Source organism: Salmo trutta, chromosome 12, assembly GCF_901001165.1.
Source record: "Salmo trutta chromosome 12, fSalTru1.1, whole genome shotgun sequence".
NCBI lineage: Eukaryota > Metazoa > Chordata > Actinopteri > Salmoniformes > Salmonidae > Salmo > Salmo trutta.
This window is the reverse complement of record NC_042968.1, coordinates 40,409,527-40,432,436: the sequence shown is the minus strand read 5'-3', so window position 1 is coordinate 40,432,436 and position 22,910 is coordinate 40,409,527. Positions and strand designations below refer to the sequence as shown.

The 22,910-nt window shown below is 47.1% G+C and overlaps 1 protein-coding gene across 8 annotated transcripts in view; it reads right to left on the bottom strand.

Moving 5' to 3' along the window:
- The window catches only part of LOC115203538 (tubulin polymerization-promoting protein family member 3), a 26,255-nt gene extending 5,338 nt beyond the window's left edge, over positions 1-20,917 (bottom strand). For 7 of the 8 annotated variants that reach the window (XR_003880190.1, XR_003880191.1, XR_003880192.1 and 4 more), the window contains exons 1-3: positions 20,779-20,914; positions 1,481-1,683; positions 735-888 (exon numbers count right to left, since the gene is read on the bottom strand). Coding sequence is in view for 4 of the 8 variants with exons in the window: in XM_029768312.1 (XP_029624172.1) it covers positions 735-888; positions 1,481-1,668 (342 nt within the window). In the remaining 4 variants the exon portion in view is untranslated. Of the gene's footprint in view, positions 1-734; positions 889-1,480; positions 1,684-20,778 lie in introns of all 8 variants that reach the window. The other variant, XM_029768315.1, reaches the window with a different exon arrangement.
- Between the last annotated feature and the right edge of the window lie 1,993 nt (positions 20,918-22,910).

Sequence of the window (22,910 nt, the reverse complement as noted above, 5' to 3'; positions counted from 1 at the left end):
TAGCAGTAGTAGTAGTAGTAGTAGTAGTAGTGTATCTGTCATACCGTGACTCCTACATTGGTGGGCTCATTACTCTCAATCAGCTTGTAGACAGAGAGCAGTATATCTGTAGTGTAGTAGTAGTATATTAGTAGTAGTAGTAGTAGTAGTAGTAGTATATTAGTAGTAGTAGTAGTAGTAGTGTATTTGTAGTAGTAGTAGTAGTAGTAGTAGTAGTAGTAGTAGTGTATTTGTAGTAGTAGCAGTAGTAGTAGTAGTAGTAGTAGTAGTGTATTTGTAGTAGTATATTAGTAGTAGTAGTAGTGCATTTGTAGTAGTATATTAGTAGTAGTATAGTAGTAGTGTATTTGTAGTAGTAGTAGTAGTAGTAGTAGTAGTAGTAGTAGTAGTAGTAGTAGTAGTGTATTTGTAGTAGTAGTAGTAGTAGTAGTAGTAGTAGTAGTAGTAGTGTATTTGTAGTAGTAGCAGTAGTAGTAGTAGTAGTAGTAGTAGTAGTAGTAGTAGTAGTGTATCTGTCATACCGTGACTCCTACATTGGTGGGCTCATTACTCTCAATCAGCTTGTAGACAGAGAGCAGTATATCTGTAGTGTAGTAGTAGTATATTAGTAGTAGTAGTAGTAGTAGTAGTAGTAGTATATTAGTAGTAGTAGTAGTAGTAGTAGTAGTAGTATATTAGTAGTAGTAGTAGTAGTAGTAGTAGTAGTAGTAGTAGCAGTAGTGTATCTGTCGTACCGTGACTCCTACGTTGGTGGGCTCCTTGCCCTCTATCAGCTTGTAGACAGACGTTAGGGCCTCCTCTTTGCTCTGACCTTTAAACCTCTTAGGGGCCAGCTCCTCCAGGGCTCTCTGGAATTCCTCGTAGGTGATCACCCGGGACGTCTTTGCTCTGCAACGGCAGAAAACCAACAGCCGTTCCACAACACTGTTCTGAAGTGGATTTAAAGTCGTTCCACAACACTGTTCTGAAGTGGATTTACTCAGGTATTATCAGTACTAGTATAAGTATTATGTAATAATAATGGGCCAATTGCAACTAACATTTGGCCCATTATATTATCGCCAGCTGATCTCTCTTAAACCATGAACAAGTTCATTTTTATATGGCCCAGTGCCCCCTGGGTGGGTGGAGATTACCCTTCAGGACCAATGGAATGGTCTAAAAATGCGCAAACTCCGCCAAACCCGGGGCACTGGGCCATACAAAACAAACTCGCCCATGATTTAAGAGAGATCAGTTGGGGATAATCTAGTGGCCAGTGATGTTTGAAATTGGCCCATAAATAATAATAATAATAATAACCATCATCATCATCGTAATAGAATAATGTATTAGATTGTTATTATGCTTCTTTCACATGCATTGCTTGCTGTTTTGGGGGGTTTTAGGCTGGGTTTCTGTACAGCACTTTGAGATTTCAGCTGATGTACGAAGGGCTACATAAATACATTTGATTTAGTTGATTGTTGTTGAAACTCACTTGACTTTAGTGAAGACGATATCCACGTCAGTGCCGGTGACGTTCTTCCCGTCGATGATCTTGCAGTCCTTACACAGTTTAGCCCAGTTCTTCCCGTTCATCTCCTTCCCTGTAGCCTTGGTGTCTCCGTGGATCGCAAACATCTTGAAAGAGCTCATCAGCTGTTCCAGGTCCGTGCTCTCCGCCATCTTGAAGAATATCTACTAAATAAGACAACATGGGTCTTAGCCATTATAAATATGTAAGCACTTTTGTCTGACACTAAAGCATGTTTATAATTTTTTTTTTTTTAAAGAAGCACTTAAAGCTGCCTGATTACAAAACAGGACAAGACTCAAGCTGTGTTCGAATACCCATACTAACATACTGTATACTACATACTTAATGAGTATATACTATATACTATTAGTTCATTTTAGTATACTGTATACTACATACTTAATGAGATTATACTATATACTATTAGTTCATTTTAGTATACTGTATACTACATACTTAATGAGGATATACTATATACTATTAGTTCATTTTAGTATACTGTATACTACATACTCAATGAGATTATACTATATACTATTAGTTCATTTTAGTATACTGTATACTACATACTTAATGAGATTATACTATATACTATTAGTTCATTTTAGTATACTGTAAACGATGAGTATCGTTCCAGTTGAACGTACTTTAAAAACAAAAACAATCCTAGAGCTTCTCCCGTCCACCGGAAGTTGATGCTGTTGCTATGCAACGTCTTGCTAGCTAGTTAGCATAACAAAATCACCAGCTAGACGTTTTACGATTTCAAGGTGTGTTCGTAAATTCATTATACTACATACTATCCGGGCTTTCCCGTTGTCAGATTGTCAGTTCGTATATATCTCGGAGCGTTCAGAGCTAAATATATATATAACTAACATACTGTATATATATATATAATGCAGCGGGAATATGAATACTCATCTTCATTTTATTTGAAGAAGGAGAAACAAATAAATCCGAATGCAAAAAGAACAAAACGAAACAGTCCTGTCAGGTGCAACAAACACTAAACAAGGAACAACTAACTACCCACAAAACCCCATAGAAAAAACACCCCTCTTAAATAGGACCTTCAATTAGAAGCAACGAGGAGCAGCTGCTTCCAATTGAAGGTCAACCCCCTTTAACTAAACATAGAAAATAGAAAGACTAGAACGAACATAGAAATATACTAACATAGAACCTTAACCACAACCCCGAAACACATAAAACAAACACCCCTCTTACATAAGAACATAGCCCAACAAACCCCGAACCACATAAAACAAACACCCCCTGCCACGTCCTGACCAAACTACAATAACAAAATAACCCCTTTACTGGTCAGGACGTGACAAGCGTAGATAATACGTAGTCAGCCAACATAGCGTGTAACAAAACTTATTTCAAAAGTTATTACTTTATTACATTGCTCAATTTAAAATAAAAATAAAAAATAAAAAAAACATTTGTCATAATTAGTTAAAGCAATGAATTTGTATCCGCTCTCCTCAGGCTGTATATTCCCCCCCCCCCCATTTTCTCCAATCTGAAAACGTAGTGAAGCCACACACATTTTCTGAAGAATTGCATTATGGGTCCTAAAAGCACGGATATAGTGTACACTGCATGTATACCTCATGTAGCCTTCCCCTGTAGCTCAGTTGGTAGAGCATGGTGTTTGCAACGCCAGGGTTGTGGGTTCGATTCCCACGGGGGGGCCAGCACAGAAAAATAATGTATCAAAAAATGAAATGTATGCATTCACTACTGTAAGTCGCTCTGGATAAGAGCGTCTGCTAAATGACTAAAATGTAAATGTATTTTGACGAAATCAGGGAACTTTTGGCATACTAACTACTAACTAACATACTAACTATGACCAATGAGCATACTATATACTCACTTCACCTCACAAATAGTACAGTTAGTGGGGTTAGTATGAGTTTTCTAACACCTTAAGACTTTCTATAATGGATGATCCATAGTGTAGTATTTCTTTGAATGGCATACGACATGCATACCTGATCCCATGGTAGATACCTTGTCAACGACTAAAGAACGTGTCAAAGTTAACTTGACTGATTTGTTGTCTTAGTTTTGTACCTACTAATAACATCTGTCTCTGTTCCAGATGACCCTCGGGACTTTAACATGAATATCACACGTCCTCTAACACGACTCGACTTGACCTCTCAGTCCTTCCCTTCAGGGATCTGGGTTCACACAATCTGGTGAAACGATTTCCTTTTTTTAATTTTTTTTTTTAAAGAGAGCAGGAGAGGAGAGAGGAAGGAAGAGGAGGAGGAGAAGGAGGCAGAGAAGCGAGGAGAGGAGAGAGGAGGGAAGAGGAGGAGGAGGAGAGAAGAGAGGAGAGGAGGAGAGAAGAGAGGAGAGAGGAGAGGAGGGAGGAGAAGAGAGGAGAGGAGAGAGGAGGGAAGAGGAGGAGGAGAAGGAGGCAGAGAAGCGAGGAGAGGAGAGAGGAGGGAAGAGGAGGAGGAGGAGAGAAGAGAGGAGAGGAGGAGAGAAGAGAGGAGAGGAGAGAGGAGGGAAGAGGAGGAGGAGGAGAGAAGAGAGGAGAGGAGGAGAGAAGAGAGGAGAGAGGAGAGGAGGGAGGAGAAGAGAGGAGAGAAGAGAGGAGAGGAGGGAGGAGAAGGAGGAGGAGAGAAGGGACTGGAGGAGAGGTCAAGGAGAGGAGAGAACATCATGTGTTTCCAGAACCCATCCTGCAGCTCTTCACAGTCCGAGAACTCCAGTCTTGAAGGTTCACATCTTTAACACAGCTAATGAATAAGAACCTGTGTTCTGCTAGCTAGCTAGCCGTGGCTAACGTTTGTGTCGTCATGAAAAAGGGTCATGGGGGAAGCTCTACAATATTACGCTTTGTGAGAACGCTTAGAAGCAGGTCATGTTGAAAAGTCATCTTTACTTGGACTTTTTCTTAAATGTAGTTTTGTAATTGACTTAAACATGCAGACAACAACAACATTGCCAATAACCATGGTAACCATGGTAACCAAGGTAACCACGGGTTGTTTGCCACAGCGTTCTATTTAAGGCAGATCCCATGTCCACAGCCTTACTGGGGCCCAATAGGATGATGGGAGGCCTCCTCTCTCTCTGGGGACAGAAGGACATTTCTCTCTATCTCTCTCTCTGGGGACAGAAGGACATTTCTCTCTCTCTCTCTCTCTCTGGGGACAGAAGGACATTTCTCTCTCTCTCTCTCTGGGGACAGAAGGACAGCTCTCTCTCTCTCTCTCTCTCTGGGGACAGAAGGACATTTCTCTCTCTCTCTCTCTGGGGACAGAAGGACAGCTCTATCTATCTCTCTCTCTGCAGGACAGGACAGTTCTCTCTATCTCTCTTTCTGGGGACAGAAGGACAGTTTCTATCTCTCTCTCTCTGGGGACAGAAGGACAGCTCTCTATCTCTCTCTCTGTCTATGTAGTGCTCTGTAGTTCTCTGTAGTGCTCTGTAGTTCTCTGTAGTGCTCTGTAGTGTTCTATAGTGTTCTATAGTGCTCTATAGTTCTATGTAGTGTTCTATAGTGCTCTGTAGTGTTCTATAGTGCTCTATAGTTCTATGTAGTGTTCTATAGTTCTCTGTAGTGCTCTATAGTTCTCTGTAGTGCTCTGTAGTTCTCTGTAGTGCTCTATAGTTCTCTATAGTGCTCTGTAGTGCTCTGTAGTTATGTAGTGCTCTGTAGTGCTCTGTAGTTATGTAGTGCTCTGTAGTTATGTAGTGCTCTGTAGTTACGTAGTGCTCTGTAGTTATGTAGTGCTCTGTAGTTATGTAGTGCTCTGTAGTGCTCTGTAGTGCTCTGTAGTTACGTAGTGCTCTGTAGTTACGTAGTGCTCTGTAGTTATGTAGTGTTCTGTAGTTCTCTGTAGTGCTCTGTAGTGCTCTATAGTTATGTAGTTCTCTGTAGTGCTCTGTAGTGCTCTGTAGTTATGTAGTTCTCTGTAGTGCTCTGTAGTTATGTAGTTCTCTGTAGTGCTCTGTAGTGCTCTGTAGTGCTCTGTAGTGCTCTGTAGTGCTCTGTAGTTATGTAGTGCTCTGTAGTGCTCTGTAGTGCTCTGTAGTTATGTAGTGCTCTGTAGTGCTCTGTAGTGCTCTGTAGTTATATAGTGCTCTGTAGTGCTCTGTCAGTTGTTATGGGACTAGTGAAGTTGATATTTCCTAGTAGATGTGGTTTAGAGTGAACAGAGTCTTGTCTGTGGAACAGCCAGTCAGCAAGGGGACTAGAAGAGGAGGTGTTGCTGAAACAGTGGGTGGGCTTGGATAGAAGTCAGCTTCTCTCTATACCAGCTGCTTCCACTCTAGAAAACTTCCTCAACGAGGCCGTTTCGTTTAGCAGCGATCACAAAACATACAGATCAAATCACATATTACAAACTACAGGATCAAGCTAGCAAAGGATAGCAAGCAAGTAGGATGGTAAAGTGCATGTCGGGAATAAGGCTTCATGTAATGTACCTGTGCTTTACCAGACGGCCGTAATCCAGAGGGATTTACAGGAGCAATTAGAGTTAAGTGCCTCGCTTATGGGCACATTGACCGATTTATTCACCTAGTCGGCTCAGGGATTTGAACCAGTGACCTTTCCGGTTACTTGCCCAACGGTCTTAACCGCTAGGCTACCTACCGACCCCGTGTGTGTGTGTGTGTGTGTGTGTGTGTGTGTGTGTGTGTGTGTGTGTGTGAGAGAGTGAGAGAGAGAGAGAGAGAGATAGAGTGAGATAGAGAGAGATATTGCAGACATGACTCTTAGTTTGCGCTGCCTAGCAATAATAATAGTGTGTGTAATGAACTGTTCTTGTGTAGGAGGTGCTGTGTGGGGGGGGTGAAGCACAGTCCAGGGACAGACAGACAGACAGACAGACAGACAGACAGACAGACAGACAGACAGACAGACAGACAGCACATTGAGAGAGAGAGACGTTATGTCCCAAATGGCACCCTATTCCCTGTTCTATATAGTGCACTACCACAGGCTCCTGGTCAAAAAGTAGTACACTATAATAGGCAATAGGGAACCAGTTGGGACGTAGAATCCAGATTCCACCCTTGCTCTTCCGTCCAGCACAGAGGACAAGTTCCCAGTGATCCTACCAGAACCTCTCCATGGTGAAGAACCAGCTGATCAGTTAGACTCAGTCCCTATGGAGCACTAGAGACACAAGGACTGCATCACTCCAGGTACTGTAGGCTGCAATGCATCACAAGGTTTTAGGTGGTGAATTTGCCATTTCATTCAAATCCCATTCAATTGGGGCGGCAGGTAACCTAGTGGTTAGAGCCTAGTGGTTAGAGCGTTGGGCCAGTAACCAGCAGGTAGTCTAATGGTTAGAGCGTTAGGCCAGTAACCAGCAGGTAGCCTAGTGGTTAGAGCGTTGGGCCAGTAACCAGCAGGTAGCCTAGTGGTTAGAGCGTTGGGCCAGTAACCAGCAGGTAGCCTAGTGGTTAGAGCGTTGGGCCAGTAACCAGCAGGTAACCTAGTGGTTAGAGCGTTGGGCCAGTAACCAGCAGGTAGACTAGTGGTTAGAGCGTTGGGTCAGTAACCAGCAGGTAGCCTAGTGGTTAGAGCGTTGGGCCAGTAACCAGCAGGTAGCCTAGTGGTTAGAGCGTTGGACTAGTAACCAGCAGGTAGCCTAGTGGTTAGAGCGTTGTGCCAGTAACCAGCAGGTAGTCTAGTGGTTAGAGCATTGGGCCAGTAACCAGTAGGTAGCCTAGTGGTTAGAGCGTTGGGCCAGTAACCAGCAGGTAGCCTAGGTGGTTAGAGCGCTGGGCCAGTAACCAGCAGGTAGCCTAGTGGTTAGAGTGTTGGGTCAGTAACCAGCAGGTAGACTAGTGGTTAGAGCGTTGGGTCAGTAACCAGCAGGTAGTCTAGTGGTTAGAGCGTTGGACCAGTAACCAGCAGGTAGCCTAGTGGTTAGAGCGTTGGGCCAGTAACCAGCAGGTAGTCTAGTGGTTAGAGCGTTGGGCTAGTAACCAGCAGGTAGCCTAGTGGTTAGAGCGTTGGGTCAGTAACCAGCAGGTAGCCTAGTGGTTAGAGCGTTGGACCAGTAACCAGCAGGTAGCCTAGTGGTTAGAGCGTTGGGCTAGTAACCAGCAGGTAGCCTAATGGTTAGAGCGTTGGGCTAGTAACCCGAAAGGTTGCTAGATCGAATCCCCGAGCTGACAAGGTAAAAAAATCTGTCGTTCTGCCCCTGAACAAGGCAGTTAACCCACTGCTCCTAGACCGTCATTGAAGATAAGAATTTGTTCTTAACTGACTTGACTAGTTAAATAAAGGTTAAATAAATAAACAATTCTATGATGAACTGAATTAGCAGCATGGTTCTGTAAAATCTCTGGACTCTTCATTCCATCCACATGGTAATGAACTGAAATGGCAGTATTTCTCTACCAGTAATGTAAAGTACATGGTGATGAACTGAAATGGCAGTATTTCTCTGCCAGTAATGTAAAGTACATGGTGATGAACAGAAATGGCAGTATTTCTCTGCCAGTAATGTAAAGTACATGGTAATGAACTGAAATGGCAGTATTTCTCTGCCAGTAATGTAAAGTACATGGTAATGAACTGAAATGGCAGTATTTCTCTGCCAGTAATGCAAAGTACATGGTAATGAACTGAAATGGCAGTATTTCTCTACTACTAATGTGAAGCACATGGTAGTGTTGTACATACAATACATGACCAAAAGTATGTGGACATCTGCTCGTCAATCACCTCATTCCAAAATCATGGGCATTAATATAGAGTTGGTCCTCCCCTTTGCTGCTACAACAGTCCTCCACTCTTCTGGGAAGGCTTTCCACTAGATGTTGGAACATTGCTGAGAGGACTTGCTTCCGTTCAGACACGAGAGAATTAGTGAGGTTGAGCACTGCTGTTGGGTGATTAGGTCTGGCTCGCAGTCTGTGTTCCAATTCATCCCAAAGGTGTTCGATGGGGTTGAGGTCAGGGCTCTGTGCAGGCCAGTCAAGTTCTTCCACACCAATCTCGACAAACCATTTCTGTATGAACCTCGCTTTGTTGACGGGGGCATTGTCATGCTGAAACAGGAAAGGGCCTTCCCCAAACTGTTGCCACAAAGTTGGAAGAACAGAATCATCTAGAATGTCATTGTATGCTGTAGCGTTAAGATCTCCCTTCACTGGAACTAAGGGGCCCGAACCATGAAAAACAACCCCAGACCATTCATCCTCCTCCACCAAACTTTACAGTTGAGCATTATGCTTAGGGGCATCTTCCAAACCCAGATCAGTCCGTCGGACTGCCAGATGGTGAAGCGTGATTCATCACTCCAGAGAACGCGTTTCCACTGCTCCAGAGTCCAATGGCGGCGAGCTTTACACCCCTCCAGAGTCCAATGGCGGCGAGCTTTACACCCCTCCAGAGTCCAATGGCGGCGAGCTTTACACCCCTCCAGAGTCCAATGGCAGCGAGCTTTACACCCCTCCAGCCGACGCTTGGCGTTGCGCATGGTGATCTAAGGCTTGTGAAAACCCATTTAATGAGGCTCCCGATGAACAGTTATTGTGCTGACGTTTGCTTCCAGAGGCAGTTTGGAACTCGGTAGTGGAGTGTTGTAACCGCGCTATGCACTTCAGCACTCAGACGATCCCGTTCTGTGAGCTTCTGTGGCCTACCACTTCGCGGCTGAGCCGTTGTTGCTCCTAGACATTTCCACTTCACAATAACAGCACTTACAGTGCTGACCGGGGGGCAGCTCTAGCAGGGCAGAAACTTGACGAACTGACTTGTCTATGGAGACTGCATGGGCTGTGTGTTTAATTTTATACACCTGTCAGCAACGGGTGCGGCTGAAATAGCCGAATCCGCTAATTTGAAGGGGTGTCCACATACTTTTAGTGTACAGTACATGTTATAGCAACTTTACATCTATATCTGTGGTGCAGTCTGGTCACACACACACACACACACACACACACACACACACACACACACACACACACACACACACACACACACACACACGCGCGCAGACACACACACACACACACACACACACACACACGCGCAGACACACACACACGCGCAGACACACACACACACACACACGCAGACATACACACGCACGCACACACACGCACACACACACACACACACACACACACACACACGCGCAGACACACACACACACACATGCAGACATACGCACGCACACACACGCACACACACACACACACGCAGACACACACACACACACACACACACACACACACACACGCAGACACACACACACACACACACACACACACACACACACACACACACGCACACACACATGCAGACACACACACACACACACACACACACACACACACACACACACACACACGCACACACACATGCAGACACACACACACACACACACACACACACACACACCACACACACACACACACACACACACACATCTGTGTTGCAGTCTGGTCTAGTCTGGTTGTCTCCCTGCAGGTTTCTAGGTATTGACCCCAGTCTGAGCACCAGGCACGAGCCAATCAGCGTGTTAGTAGTGTGGACAGCAACACACCCTGCAGCCAGTAGTGCACTAAATAGGGAAAAGGGTGTCATTTGGGATGGGTCTGGTTGGTTCTGGCGTTCATCGTCAATACAGCCAAAACCCTCTCCCTCACTGTATAACGTCCGTCTGCAGGGCTGTTGGAAATGGACACGTGTATAATTCTACAGTAGCAGCATCCTAATATGACATACTGTAATATAATAACAATGTATTATATGCCACTTGCAGTTATATCCAATGCAGACGCTTTCATCCAAAGTGATTTACAGTAAGGACAAAAAGTGAGTCCTTTGATCTAAAGTGATTTACAGTAAGGATAGTGAGTCCTTTGATCCAAAGTGATTTACAGTAAGGACAGTGAGTCATTTGATCCAAAGTGATTTACAGTAAGGACAGTGATTTCTTTCATCCAAAGTGATTTACAGTAAGGACAGTGAGTTCTTTCATCCAAAGTGATTTACAGTAAGGACAGTGAGTTCTTTCATCCAAAGTGATTTACAGTAGGGACAGTGAGTCCTTTGATCTAAAGTTATTTACAGTAAGGACAGTGAGTCCTTTGATCCAACAGGATTTACAGTAAGGACAGTGAGTCCTTTGATCTAAAGTGATTTACAGTAAGGACAGTGAGTCCTTTGATCCAACAGGATTTACAGTAAGGACAGTGAGTCCTTTGATCCAAAGTGATTTACAGTAAGGACAGTGAGTCCTTTGATCCAACAGGATTTACAGTAAGGACAGTGAGTCCTTTGATCCAAAGTGATTTACAGTAAGGACAGTGAGTCCATACATTTCCAGTATATGTGCTGTATGTGATTGCTGTAGGAATCTACATGCTGTATCATAGATCATCTCCCCATAGGTGATACTGTATCTCTGTTCACAGTTCTTTATCTTCTGTTCTCTTATCAATGGATTTTTGTCATTGATCTCTTATATTGTACAGTGTGTAGAGTATGAGAAATGATCTCTGTACTTGACCCCTACCTACATGTACATATTACCTCAATTACCTCGACCAAGTACCCCTGGACATTGACTCTGTACCGTAACACCCTGTATATAGCCTCCACATTGACTCTGTACCGTAATACCCTGTATATAGCCTCCACATTGACTCTGTACCGTAATACCCTGTATATAGCCTCCACATTGACTCTGTACCGGTACCCCCCTGTATATAGCCTCCACATTGACTCTGTACCGTAACACCCTGTATATAGCCTCCACATTGACTCTGTACCGGTACCCCCCTGTATATAGCCTCCACATTGACTCTGTACTGGTACCCCTGTATATAGCCTCCACATTGACTCTGTACCGTAACACCCTGTATATAGCCTCCACATTGACTCTGTACTGGTACCCCCCCTGTATATAGCCTCCACATTGACTCTGTACCGGTACCCCCTGTATATAGCCTCCACATTGACTCTGTACCGGTACCCCCTGTATATATCCTCCACATTGACTCTGTACCGTAACACCCTGTATATAGCCTCCACATTGACTCTGTACCGTAACACCCTGTATATAGCCTCCACATTGACTCTGTACCGTAACACCCTGTATATAGCCTCCACATTGACTCTGTACCATAACACCCTGTATATAGCCTCCACATTGACTCTGTACCGGTACACCCTGTATATAGCCTCCACATTGACTCTGTACAGGTATCCCCTGTATATAGCCTCCACATTGACTCTGTACCGGTACCCCTGTATATAACCTCCACATTGACTCTGTACCGGTACCCCCTGTATATAGCCTCCACATTGACTCTGTACCGGTACCCCCTGTATATAACCTCCACATTGACTCTGTACCGGTACCCCCTGTATATAGCCTCCACATTGACTCTGTACCGGTACCCCCTGTATATAGCCTCCACATTGACTCTGTACCGGTACCCCTGTATATAGCCTCCACATTGACTCTGTACTGGTACCCCCTGTATATATCCTCCACATTGACTCTGTACCGGTACCCCCCTGTATATAACCTCCACATTGACTCTGTACCGGTACCCCCTGTATATAGCCTCCACATTGACTCTGTACCGTAACACCCTGTATATAGCCTCCACATTGACTCTGTACCGGTACCCCCCTGTATATAGCCTCCACATTGACTCTGTACCGGTACCCCCTATATATAGCCTCCACATTGACTCTGTACTGGTACCCCCCCTGTATATAGCCTCCACATTGACTCTGTACTGGTACCCCCTGTATATAGCCTCCACATTGACTCTGTACCGTAACACCCTGTATATAGCCTCCACATTGACTCTGTACTGGTACCCCCCCTGTATATAGCCTCCACATTGACTCTGTACTGGTACCCCCTGTATATAGCCTCCACATTGACTCTGTACCGGTACCCCCCCTGTATATAGCCTCCACATTGACTCTGTACCGTAACACCCTGTATATAGCCTCCACATTGACTCTGTACTGGTACCCCCTGTATATAGCCTCCACATTGACTCTGTACTGGTACCCCCTGTATATAGCCTCCACATTGACTCTGTACCGGTACCCCCCCTGTATATAGCCTCCACATTGACTCTGTACCAGTACCCCCCTGTATATATCCTCCACATTGACTCTGTACCGTAACACCCTGTATATAGCCTCCACATTGACTCTGTACCGTAACACCCTGTATATAGCCTCCACATTGACTCTGTACCGTAACACCCTGTAAATAGCCTCCACATTGACTCTGTACCGTAATACCCTGTATATATCCTCCACATTGACTCTGTACCGTAACACCCTGTATATAGGCTCCACATTGACTCTGTACCGTAACACCCTGTATATAGCCTCCACATTGACTCTGTACCGTAACACCCTGTATATAGCCTCCACATTGACTCTGTACCGTAATACCCTGTATATATCCTCCACATTGACTCTGTACCGGTACACCCTGTATATAGCCTCCACATTGACTCTGTACAGGTATCCCCTGTATATAGCCTCCACATTGACTCTGTACCGGTACCCCTGTATATAGTCTCCACATTGACTCTGTACTGGTACCCCCTGTATATAGCCTCCACATTGACTCTGTACCGGTACCCCCTGTATATAACCTCCACATTGACTCTGTACCGGTACCCCCTGTATATAGCCTCCACATTGACTCTGTACCGTAACACCCTGTATATAGCCTCCACATTGACTCTGTACCGGTACCCCCCTGTATATAGCCTCCACATTGACTCTGTACCGGTACCCCCTATATATAGCCTCCACATTGACTCTGTACTGGTACCCCCCCTGTATATAGCCTCCACATTGACTCTGTACTGGTACCCCCTGTATATAGCCTCCACATTGACTCTGTACCGTAACACCCTGTATATAGCCTCCACATTGACTCTGTACTGGTACCCCCCCTGTATATAGCCTCCACATTGACTCTGTACTGGTACCCCCTGTATATAGCCTCCACATTGACTCTGTACCGGTACCCCCCCTGTATATAGCCTCCACATTGACTCTGTACCGTAACACCCTGTATATAGCCTCCACATTGACTCTGTACTGGTACCCCCTGTATATATCCTCCACATTGACTCTGTACCGTAACACCCTGTACATAGCCTCCAAATTGACTCTGTACCGTAACACCCTGTATATAGCCTCCACATTGACTCTGTACCGGTACCCCCTGTATATAGCCTCCACATTGACTCTGTACCGGTACCCCCTGTATATAGCCTCCACATTGACTCTGTACCGTAACACCCTGTATATAGCCTCCACATTGACTCTGTACCGGTACCCCCTGTATATAGCCTCCACATTGACTCTGTACCGGTACCCCCTGTATATAGCCTCCACATTGACTCTGTACCGGTACCCCCTGTATATAGCCTCCACATTGACTCTGTACCGTAACACCCTGTATATAGCCTCCACATTGACTCTGTACCGGTACCCCCCTGTATATAGCCTCCACATTGACTCTGTACTGGTACCCCCTGTATATAGCCTCCACATTGACTCTGTACCGGTACCCCCCCTGTATATAGCCTCCACATTGACTCTGTACCAGTACCCCCTGTATATATCCTCCACATTGACTCTGTACCGTAACACCCTGTATATAGCCTCCACATTGACTCTGTACCGTAACACCCTGTATATAGCCTCCACATTGACTCTGTACCGTAACACCCTGTAAATAGCCTCCACATTGACTCTGTACCGTAATACCCTGTATATATCCTCCACATTGACTCTGTACCGTAACACCCTGTATATAGGCTCCACATTGACTCTGTACCGTAACACCCTGTATATAGCCTCCACATTGACTCTGTACCGTAACACCCTGTATATAGCCTCCACATTGACTCTGTACCGTAATACCCTGTATATATCCTCCACATTGACTCTGTACCGTAACACCCTGTATATATCCTCCACATTGACTCTGTACCGTAACACCCTGTATATAGCCTCCACATTGACTCTGTACCGGTACCCCCTGTATATAGCCTCCACATTGACTCTGTACCGGTACCCCCTGTATATAGCCTCCACATTGACTCTGTACCGTAACACCCTGTATATAGCCTCCACATTGACTCTGTACCGGTACCCCCCCTGTATATAGCCTCCACATTGACTCTGTACCGGTACCCCCCTGTATATAGCCTCCACATTGACTCTGTACTGTAACACCCTGTATATAGCCTCCACATTGACTCTGTACCGGTACCCCTGTATATAGCCTCCACATTGACTCTGTACCGTAACACCCTGTATATAGCCTCCACATTGACTCTGTACCGTAACACCCTGTATATATCCTCCACATTGACTCGGTACCGGTACCCCTGTATATAGCCTCCACATTGACTCTGTACCGGTACCCCCTGTATATAGCCTCCACATTGACTCTGTACCGTAACACCCTGTATATAGCCTCCACATTGACTCTGTACCGTAACAGCCTGTATATATCCTCCACATTGACTCTGTACCGTAACACCCTGTATATAGCCTCCAAATTGACTCTGTACCGTAACACCCTGTATATAGCCTCCACATTGACTCTGTACCGGTACCCCCTGTATATAGCCTCCACATTGACTCTGTACCGGTACCCCCTGTATATAGCCTCCACATTGACTCTGTACCGGTACCCCCTGTATATAGCCTCCACATTGACTCTGTACCGTAACACCCTGTATATAGCCTCCACATTGACTCTGTACCGGTACCCCCCTGTATATAGCCTCCACATTGACTCTGTACCGTAACACCCTGTATATAGCCTCCACATTGACTCTGTACCGTAACACCCTGTATATAGCCTCCACATTGACTCTGTACCGGTACCCCCTGTATGTAGCCTCCACATTGACTCTGTACCGGTACCCCCTGTATATAGCCTCCACATTGACTCTGTACCGTAACACCCTGTATATAGCCTCCACATTGACTCTGTACCGTACCCCCCCCTGTATATAGCCTCCACATTGACTCTGTACCGTACCCCCTGTATATAGCCTCCACATTGACTCTGTACTGTAACACCCTGTATATAGCCTCCACATTGACTCTGTACCGGTACCCCCCCTGTATATAGCCTCCACATTGACTCTGTACCGGTACCCCCTGTATATAGCCTCCACATTGACTCTGTACTGTAACACCCTGTATATAGCCTCCACATTGACTCTGTACCGGTACCCCTGTATATAGCCTCCACATTGACTCTGTACCGGTACCCCCCTGTATATAGCCTCCACATTGACTCTGTACTGTAACACCCTGTATATAGCCTCCACATTGACTCTGTACCGGTACCCCTGTATATAGCCTCCACATTGACTCTGTACCGTAACACCCTGTATATAGCCTCCACATTGACTCTGTACCGTAACACCCTGTATATATCCTCCACATTGACTCGGTACCGGTACCCCCCTGTATATAGCCTCCACATTGACTCTGTACCGGTACCCCCCTGTATATAGCCTCCACATTGACTCTGTACCGTAACACCCTGTATATAGCCTCCACATTGACTCTGTACCGTAACAGCCTGTATATATCCTCCACATTGACTCTGTACCGTAACACCCTGTATATAGCCTCCAAATTGACTCTGTACCGTAACACCCTGTATATAGCCTCCACATTGACTCTGTACCGGTACCCCCTGTATATAGCCTCCACATTGACTCTGTACCGGTACCCCCTGTATATAGCCTCCACATTGACTCTGTACCGGTACCCCCCCCTGTATATAGCCTCCACATTGACTCTGTACCGTAACACCCTGTATATAGCCTCCACATTGACTCTGTACCGGTACCCCCCTGTATATAGCCTCCACATTGACTCTGTACCGTAACACCCTGTATATAGCCTCCACATTGACTCTGTACCGTAACACCCTGTATATAGCCTCCACATTGACTCTGTACCGGTACCCCCCTGTATATAGCCTCCACATTGACTCTGTACCGGTACCCCCTGTATATAGCCTCCACATTGACTCTGTACCGTAACACCCTGTATATAGCCTCCACATTGACTCTGTACCGGTACCCCCCCTGTATATAGCCTCCACATTGACTCTGTACCGGTACCCCCTGTATATAGCCTCCACATTGACTCTGTACCGTAACACCCTGTATATAGCCTCCACATTGACTCTGTACCGTAACACCCTGTATATAGCCTCCAAATTGACTCTGTACCGTAACACCCTGTATATAGCCTCCACATTGACTCTGTACCGGTACCCCCTGTATATAGCCTCCACATTGACTCTGTACCGGTACCCCCTGTATATAGCCTCCACATTGACTCTGTACCGTAACACCCTGTATATAGCCTCCACATTGACTCTGTACCGGTACCCCCTGTATATAGCCTCCACATTGACTCTGTACCGGTACCCCCTGTATATAGCCTCCACATTGACTCTGTACCGGTACCCCCTGTATATAGCCTCCACATTGACTCTGTACCGGTACCCCCTGTATATAGCCTCCACATTGACTCTGTACCGTAACACCCTGTATATAGCCTCCACATTGACTCTGTACCGGTACCCCCTGTATATAGCCTCCACATTGACTCTGTACCGTAACACCCTGTATATAGCCTCCACATTGACTCTGTACCGGTACCCCCTGTATATAGCCTCCACATTGACTCTGTACCGGTACCCCCTGTATATAGCCTCCACATTGACTCTGTACCGTAACACCCTGTATATAGCCTCCACATTGACTCTGTACCGGTACCCCCCCCTGTATATAGCCTCCACATTGACTCTGTACCGGTACCCCCTGTATATAGCCTCCACATTGACTCTGTACTGTAACACCCTGTATATAGCCTCCACATTGACTCTGTACCGGTACCCCCCTGTATATAGCCTCCACATTGACTCTGTACCGTAACACCCCTGTATATAGCCTCCACATTGACTCTGTACCGTAACACCCTGTATATATCCTCCACATTGACTCGGTACCGGTACCCCCCTGTATATAGCCTCCACATTGACTCTGTACCGGTACCCCCTGTATATAGCCTCACATTGACTCTGTACCGTAACACCCTGTATATAGCCTCCACATTGACTCTGTACCGTAACACCCTGTATATAGCCTCCACATTGACTCTGTACCGGTACCCCCTGTATATAGCCTCCACATTGACTCTGTACCGTAACACCCTGTATATAGCCTCCACATTGACTCTGTACCGGTACCCCCTGTATATAGCCTCCACATTGACTCTGTACCGGTACCCCCTGTATATAGCCTCCACATTGACTCTGTACCGTAACACCCTGTATATAGCCTCCACATTGACTCTGTACCGTAACACCCTGTATATAGCCTCCACATTGACTCTGTACCGTAACACCCTGTATATAGCCTCCACATTGACTCTGTACCGGTACCCCCTGTATATAGCCTCCACATTGACTCTGTACCGGTACCCCCCTGTATATAGCCTCCACATTGACTCTGTACCGTAACACCCTGTATATAGCCTCCACATTGACTCTGTACCGTAACACCCTGTATATAGCCTCCACATTGACTCTGTACCTTAACACCCTGTATATAGCCTCCACATTGACTCTGTACCGTAACACCCTGTATATAGCCTCCACATTGACTCTGTACCGTAACACCCTGTATATAGCCTCCACATTGACTCTGTACCGTAACACCCTGTATATAGCCTCCACATTGACTCTGTACCGGTACCCCCTGTATATAGCCTCCACATTGACTCTGTACCGTAACACCCTGTATATAGCCTCCACATTGACTCTGTACCGTAACACCCTGTATATAGCCTCCACATTGACTCTGTACCGTAACACCCTGTATATAGCCTCCACATTGACTCTGTACCGTAACACCCTGTATATAGCCTCCACATTGACTCTGTACCGTAACACCCTGTATATAGCCTCCACATTGACTCTGTACCGTAACACCCTGTATATAACCTCCACATTGACTCTGTACCGTAACACCCTGTATATAGCCTCCACATTGACTCTGTACCGTAACACCCTGTATATAGCCTCCACATTGACTCTGTACCGTAACACCCTGTATATAGCCTCCACATTGACTCTGTACCGTAACACCCTGTATATAACCTCCACATTGACTCTGTACCGGTACCCCCTGTATATAGCCTCCACATTGACTCTGTACCGGTACCCCCTGTATATAGCCTCCACATTGACTCTGTACCGTAACACCCTGTATATATCCTCCACATTGACTCTGTACCGTAACACCCTGTATATAGCCTCCACATTGACTCTGTACCGGTACACCCTGTATATAGCCTCCACATTGACTCTGTACCGGTACACCCTGTATATAGCCTCCACATTGACTCTGTACCGTAACACCCTGTATATATCCTCCACATTGACTCTGTACCGTAACACCCTGTATATATCCTCCACATTGACTCTGTACCGGTACACCCTGTATATAGCCTCCACATTGACTCTGTACCGGTACACCCTGTATATAGCCTCCACATTGACTCTGTACCGTAACACCCTGTATATAGCCTCCACATTGACTCTGTACCGTAACACCCTGTATATAGCCTCCACATTGACTCTGTACCGTAACACCCTGTATATAACCTCCACATTGACTCTGTACCGTAACACCCTGTATATAGCCTCGTTATTGTTATTTTATTGTGTTATAATTTTTTCTTTCGTTTAATTACCACATTTTTCTTACTTACTTTTTAAAACTCTGCATTGTTGGTTAAGTTCTCGTAAGTAAGCATTTCACGGCGAGGTCTACACCTGTTGTATTACTCGGCGCATGTGACAAAATTAAATTTGATTCGGACAGCAAAATATTCTGATTATGATGCAGATAATAATTGTATTTATCTGAACATTTTATCCACAGCATATTACTGGGAATGTTCTAAATGGTGTTCGCTTGACTTGAGCGAAATTGTCCAAAGTATAATTCTCTAATCTGTTTCTATAAAACGTAAACTTTTTAAAAAGCTTTTTTTCTAAACTTACAGTAATATCGTCAAAAGATCTTTTCCCTCAACTCTTGACTGAAATATTTACTACCTGGTGTATATTAACGCTAGGAGCGAGGGTAGCCGTGACTAATATACACACACGGGTGTGTTGTTATTCACACAGCCAGACACTAGTATTCACCAACCATTCAGGAACCCTTGTACAAACCTAGAATCACCTCAATTACAGTTACAATCCATCCCCCCCCCCACCCCCCAAAAAAACCCCAGCACTAATACATTACAAATACAAAATCAGCAGGCCAGAAATTCAACAATGTTTGATATTTTAATGATATCAATCGCTTCTCTATTTGTTATGTCAATATTAAATGTGTCACAGCAAAGCAATGCCATTGGAACATAACATAGTATCATAGCAACACAACAAGCCGCTTCTCAGGTCGCTAAGTCACAGATGAAGAAGGCTTGTAACAGGAACAGCATTGTTGAGCAGTAAAAAAAAAAACCCCAGCTCTGTTGATGATACAGTGTTAATGTTAGGATTGTTATGCATATGCTGTGTAGCCTACAGGGATCTGGCATACACACACACACACACACACACACACACACACACACACACACACACACACACACACACACACACACACACACACACACACACACACACACACACACACACACACACACACACACACTCACTCAGAGAGAGGTAATCTGCAGCCTACAGTACAGTTACCCAGTTACCCAGCAGTAGCAGTAGCAGAGCCCCCAGACCTCTCAGACCTCTCAGATCCCCCAGACCTCTCAGATCCCCCAGACCTCTCAGAGCCCCCAGACCTCTCAGACCTCTCAGATCCCCCAGACCTCTCAGATCCCCCAGACCTCTCAGATCCCCCAGACCTCTCAGACCTCTCAGAGCCCCCAGACCTCTCAGATCCCCCAGACCTCCCAGAGCCCCCAGATCTCTCAGATCTCCCAGAGCCCCCCAGATCTCCCAGAGCCCCCCAGATCTCCCAGAGCCCCCCAGATCTCCCAGATCTCCCAGAGCCCCCCAGATCTCCCAGAGCCCCCCAGATCTCCCAGATCTCCCAGAGCCCCCCAGATCTCCCAGAGCCCCCAGATCTCCAAGAGCTAGAAAGCAACACTAAACTGCAGCAGCTCTTACCTCTTGCTAATGTCAAGTCCCTTCTGCCTCTGTCTCTGTCCTGCACTGCCTCTCCTTGCCTCACCTCAAACGCCAACCCATACACTCAAATGAGCTTTAAAGGCTGCTGAGCATTTGTTATCATCTGTTTATCCCTGTCTCCATAGAGACATCCTGTTCAACATCAAGGGAGGGCAATAAAAGAGAGAGAGAGAGAGAGAAAAAGAGAGAAAGAGAAACTAAGGGAGGGAGAGAGAGGAAGAGGGAGTGACCACGGTCCTTCAGAGGGGCTGGGGTTGGGTGAGGAGAGGCTGGGGTAGGTTGAGGAGAGACTACGGTAGGCTGAGGAGAGGCTGGGGTAGGCTGAGGAGAGACTGGGGTAGGCTGAGGGGAGCCTGGGGTAGGCTGTGGAGAGGCTGGGGTAGGCTGAGGAGAGGCTGAGGAGAAGCTGAGGAGAGGCTGAGGAGAGGCTGGGGTAGGCTGAGGAGAGACTGGGGTAGGCTGGGGAAGGCTGAGGAGAGACTGGGGTAGGCTGAGGAGAGGCTGGGGTAGGCTAAGGAGAGACAGGGGTAGGCTGAGGAGAGGCTGGGGTAGGCTGAGGAGAGGCTGAGGAGAGGCTGAGGAGAGGCTGGGGTAGGCTGAGGAGAAACTGGGGTAGGCTGGGGTAGGCTGAGGAGAGACTGGGGTAGGCTGGGTTAGGCTGAGGAGAGACTGGGGTAGGCTGAGGAGAGGCTGGGGTAGGCTAAGGAGAGACTGGGGTAGCCTGAGGAGAAGCTGAGGAGAGGCTGAGGAGAGGCTGAGGAGAGGCTGGGGTAGGCTGGGGTAGGCTGAGGAGAGACTGGGGTAGGCTGAGGAGATACTGGGGTAGGCTGAGGAGAGGCTGAGGAGAGGCTGGGGTAGGCTGAGGAGAGACTGGGGTAGGCTGAGGAGAGGCTGAGGAGAGGCTGGGGTAGGCTGAGGAGAGGCTGAGGAGAGGCTGGGGTAGGCTGGGGTAGGCTGAGGAGAGGCTGGGATAGGCTGAGGAGAGTGTGAGGAGAGGCTGGGGTAGGCTGAGGAGAGGCTGAGGAGAGACTGCGGTAGGCTGAGGAGAGGCTGGGGTAGGCTGGGGAGAGACTGGGGTAGGCTGAGGAGAGGCTGGGGTAGGCTGAGGAGAGGCTGGGGTAGGCTGAGGAGAGGATGAGGAGAGGCTGAGGAAAGGCTGGGGTAGGCTGAGGAGAGGCTGAGGAGAGGCTGAGGTAGGCTGAGGAGAGGCTGAGGAGAGGCTGTGGTAGGTTGAGGAGAGACTGGGGTAGGCTGAGGAGAGTCTGGGGTAGGCTGAGGAGAGGCTGAGGAGAGGCTGGGGTAGGCTGAGGAGAGACTGGGGTAGTCTGAGGAGAGACTGAGGAGAGGCTGAGGAGAGGCTGGGGTAGGCTGAGGAGAGGCTGGGGTAGACTGAGGAGAGACTGGGGTAGGCTGAGGAGAGGCTGAGGAGAGGCTGGGGTAGGCTGAGGAGAGGCTGAGGAGAGGCTGAGGAGAGGCTGGGGTAGGCTGAGGAGAGGCTGAGGAGAGACTGCAGTAGGCTGAGGAGAGGCTGGGGTAGGCTGGGGTAGGCTGAGGAGAGACTGGGGTAGGCTGAGGAGAGGCTGGGGTAGGCTGAGGAGAGGCTGGGGTAGGCTGAGGAGAGGCTGGGGTAGGCTGAGGAGAGGATGAGGAGAGGCTGGGGTAGGCTGAGGAGAGGCTGAGGATAGGCTGAGGAGGGCTGGGGTAGGCTGAGGAGAGGCTGAGGAGAGGCTGTGGTAGGTTGAGGAGAGACTGGGGTAGGCTGAGGAGAGTCTGGGGTAGGCTGAGGAGAGGCTGAGGAGAGGCTGGGGTAGGCTGAGGAGAGACTGGGGTAGTCTGAGGAGAGGCTGAGGAGAGGCTGGGGTAGGCTGATGAGAGACTGGGGTAGGCTGAGGAGAGACTGTGGTAGGCTGGGGTAGGCTGAGGAGAGACTGGGGTAGGCTGAGGAGAGGCTGAGGAGAGGCTGGGGTAGGCTGAGGAGAGGCTGAGGAGAGGCTGAGGAGAGGCTGGGGTAGGCTGAGGAGAGGCTGAGGAGAGGCTGAAGAGAGACTGGGGTAGGCTGAGGAGAGGCTGAGGAGAGACTGAGGAGAGGCTGGGGTAGGCTGAGGAGAGAC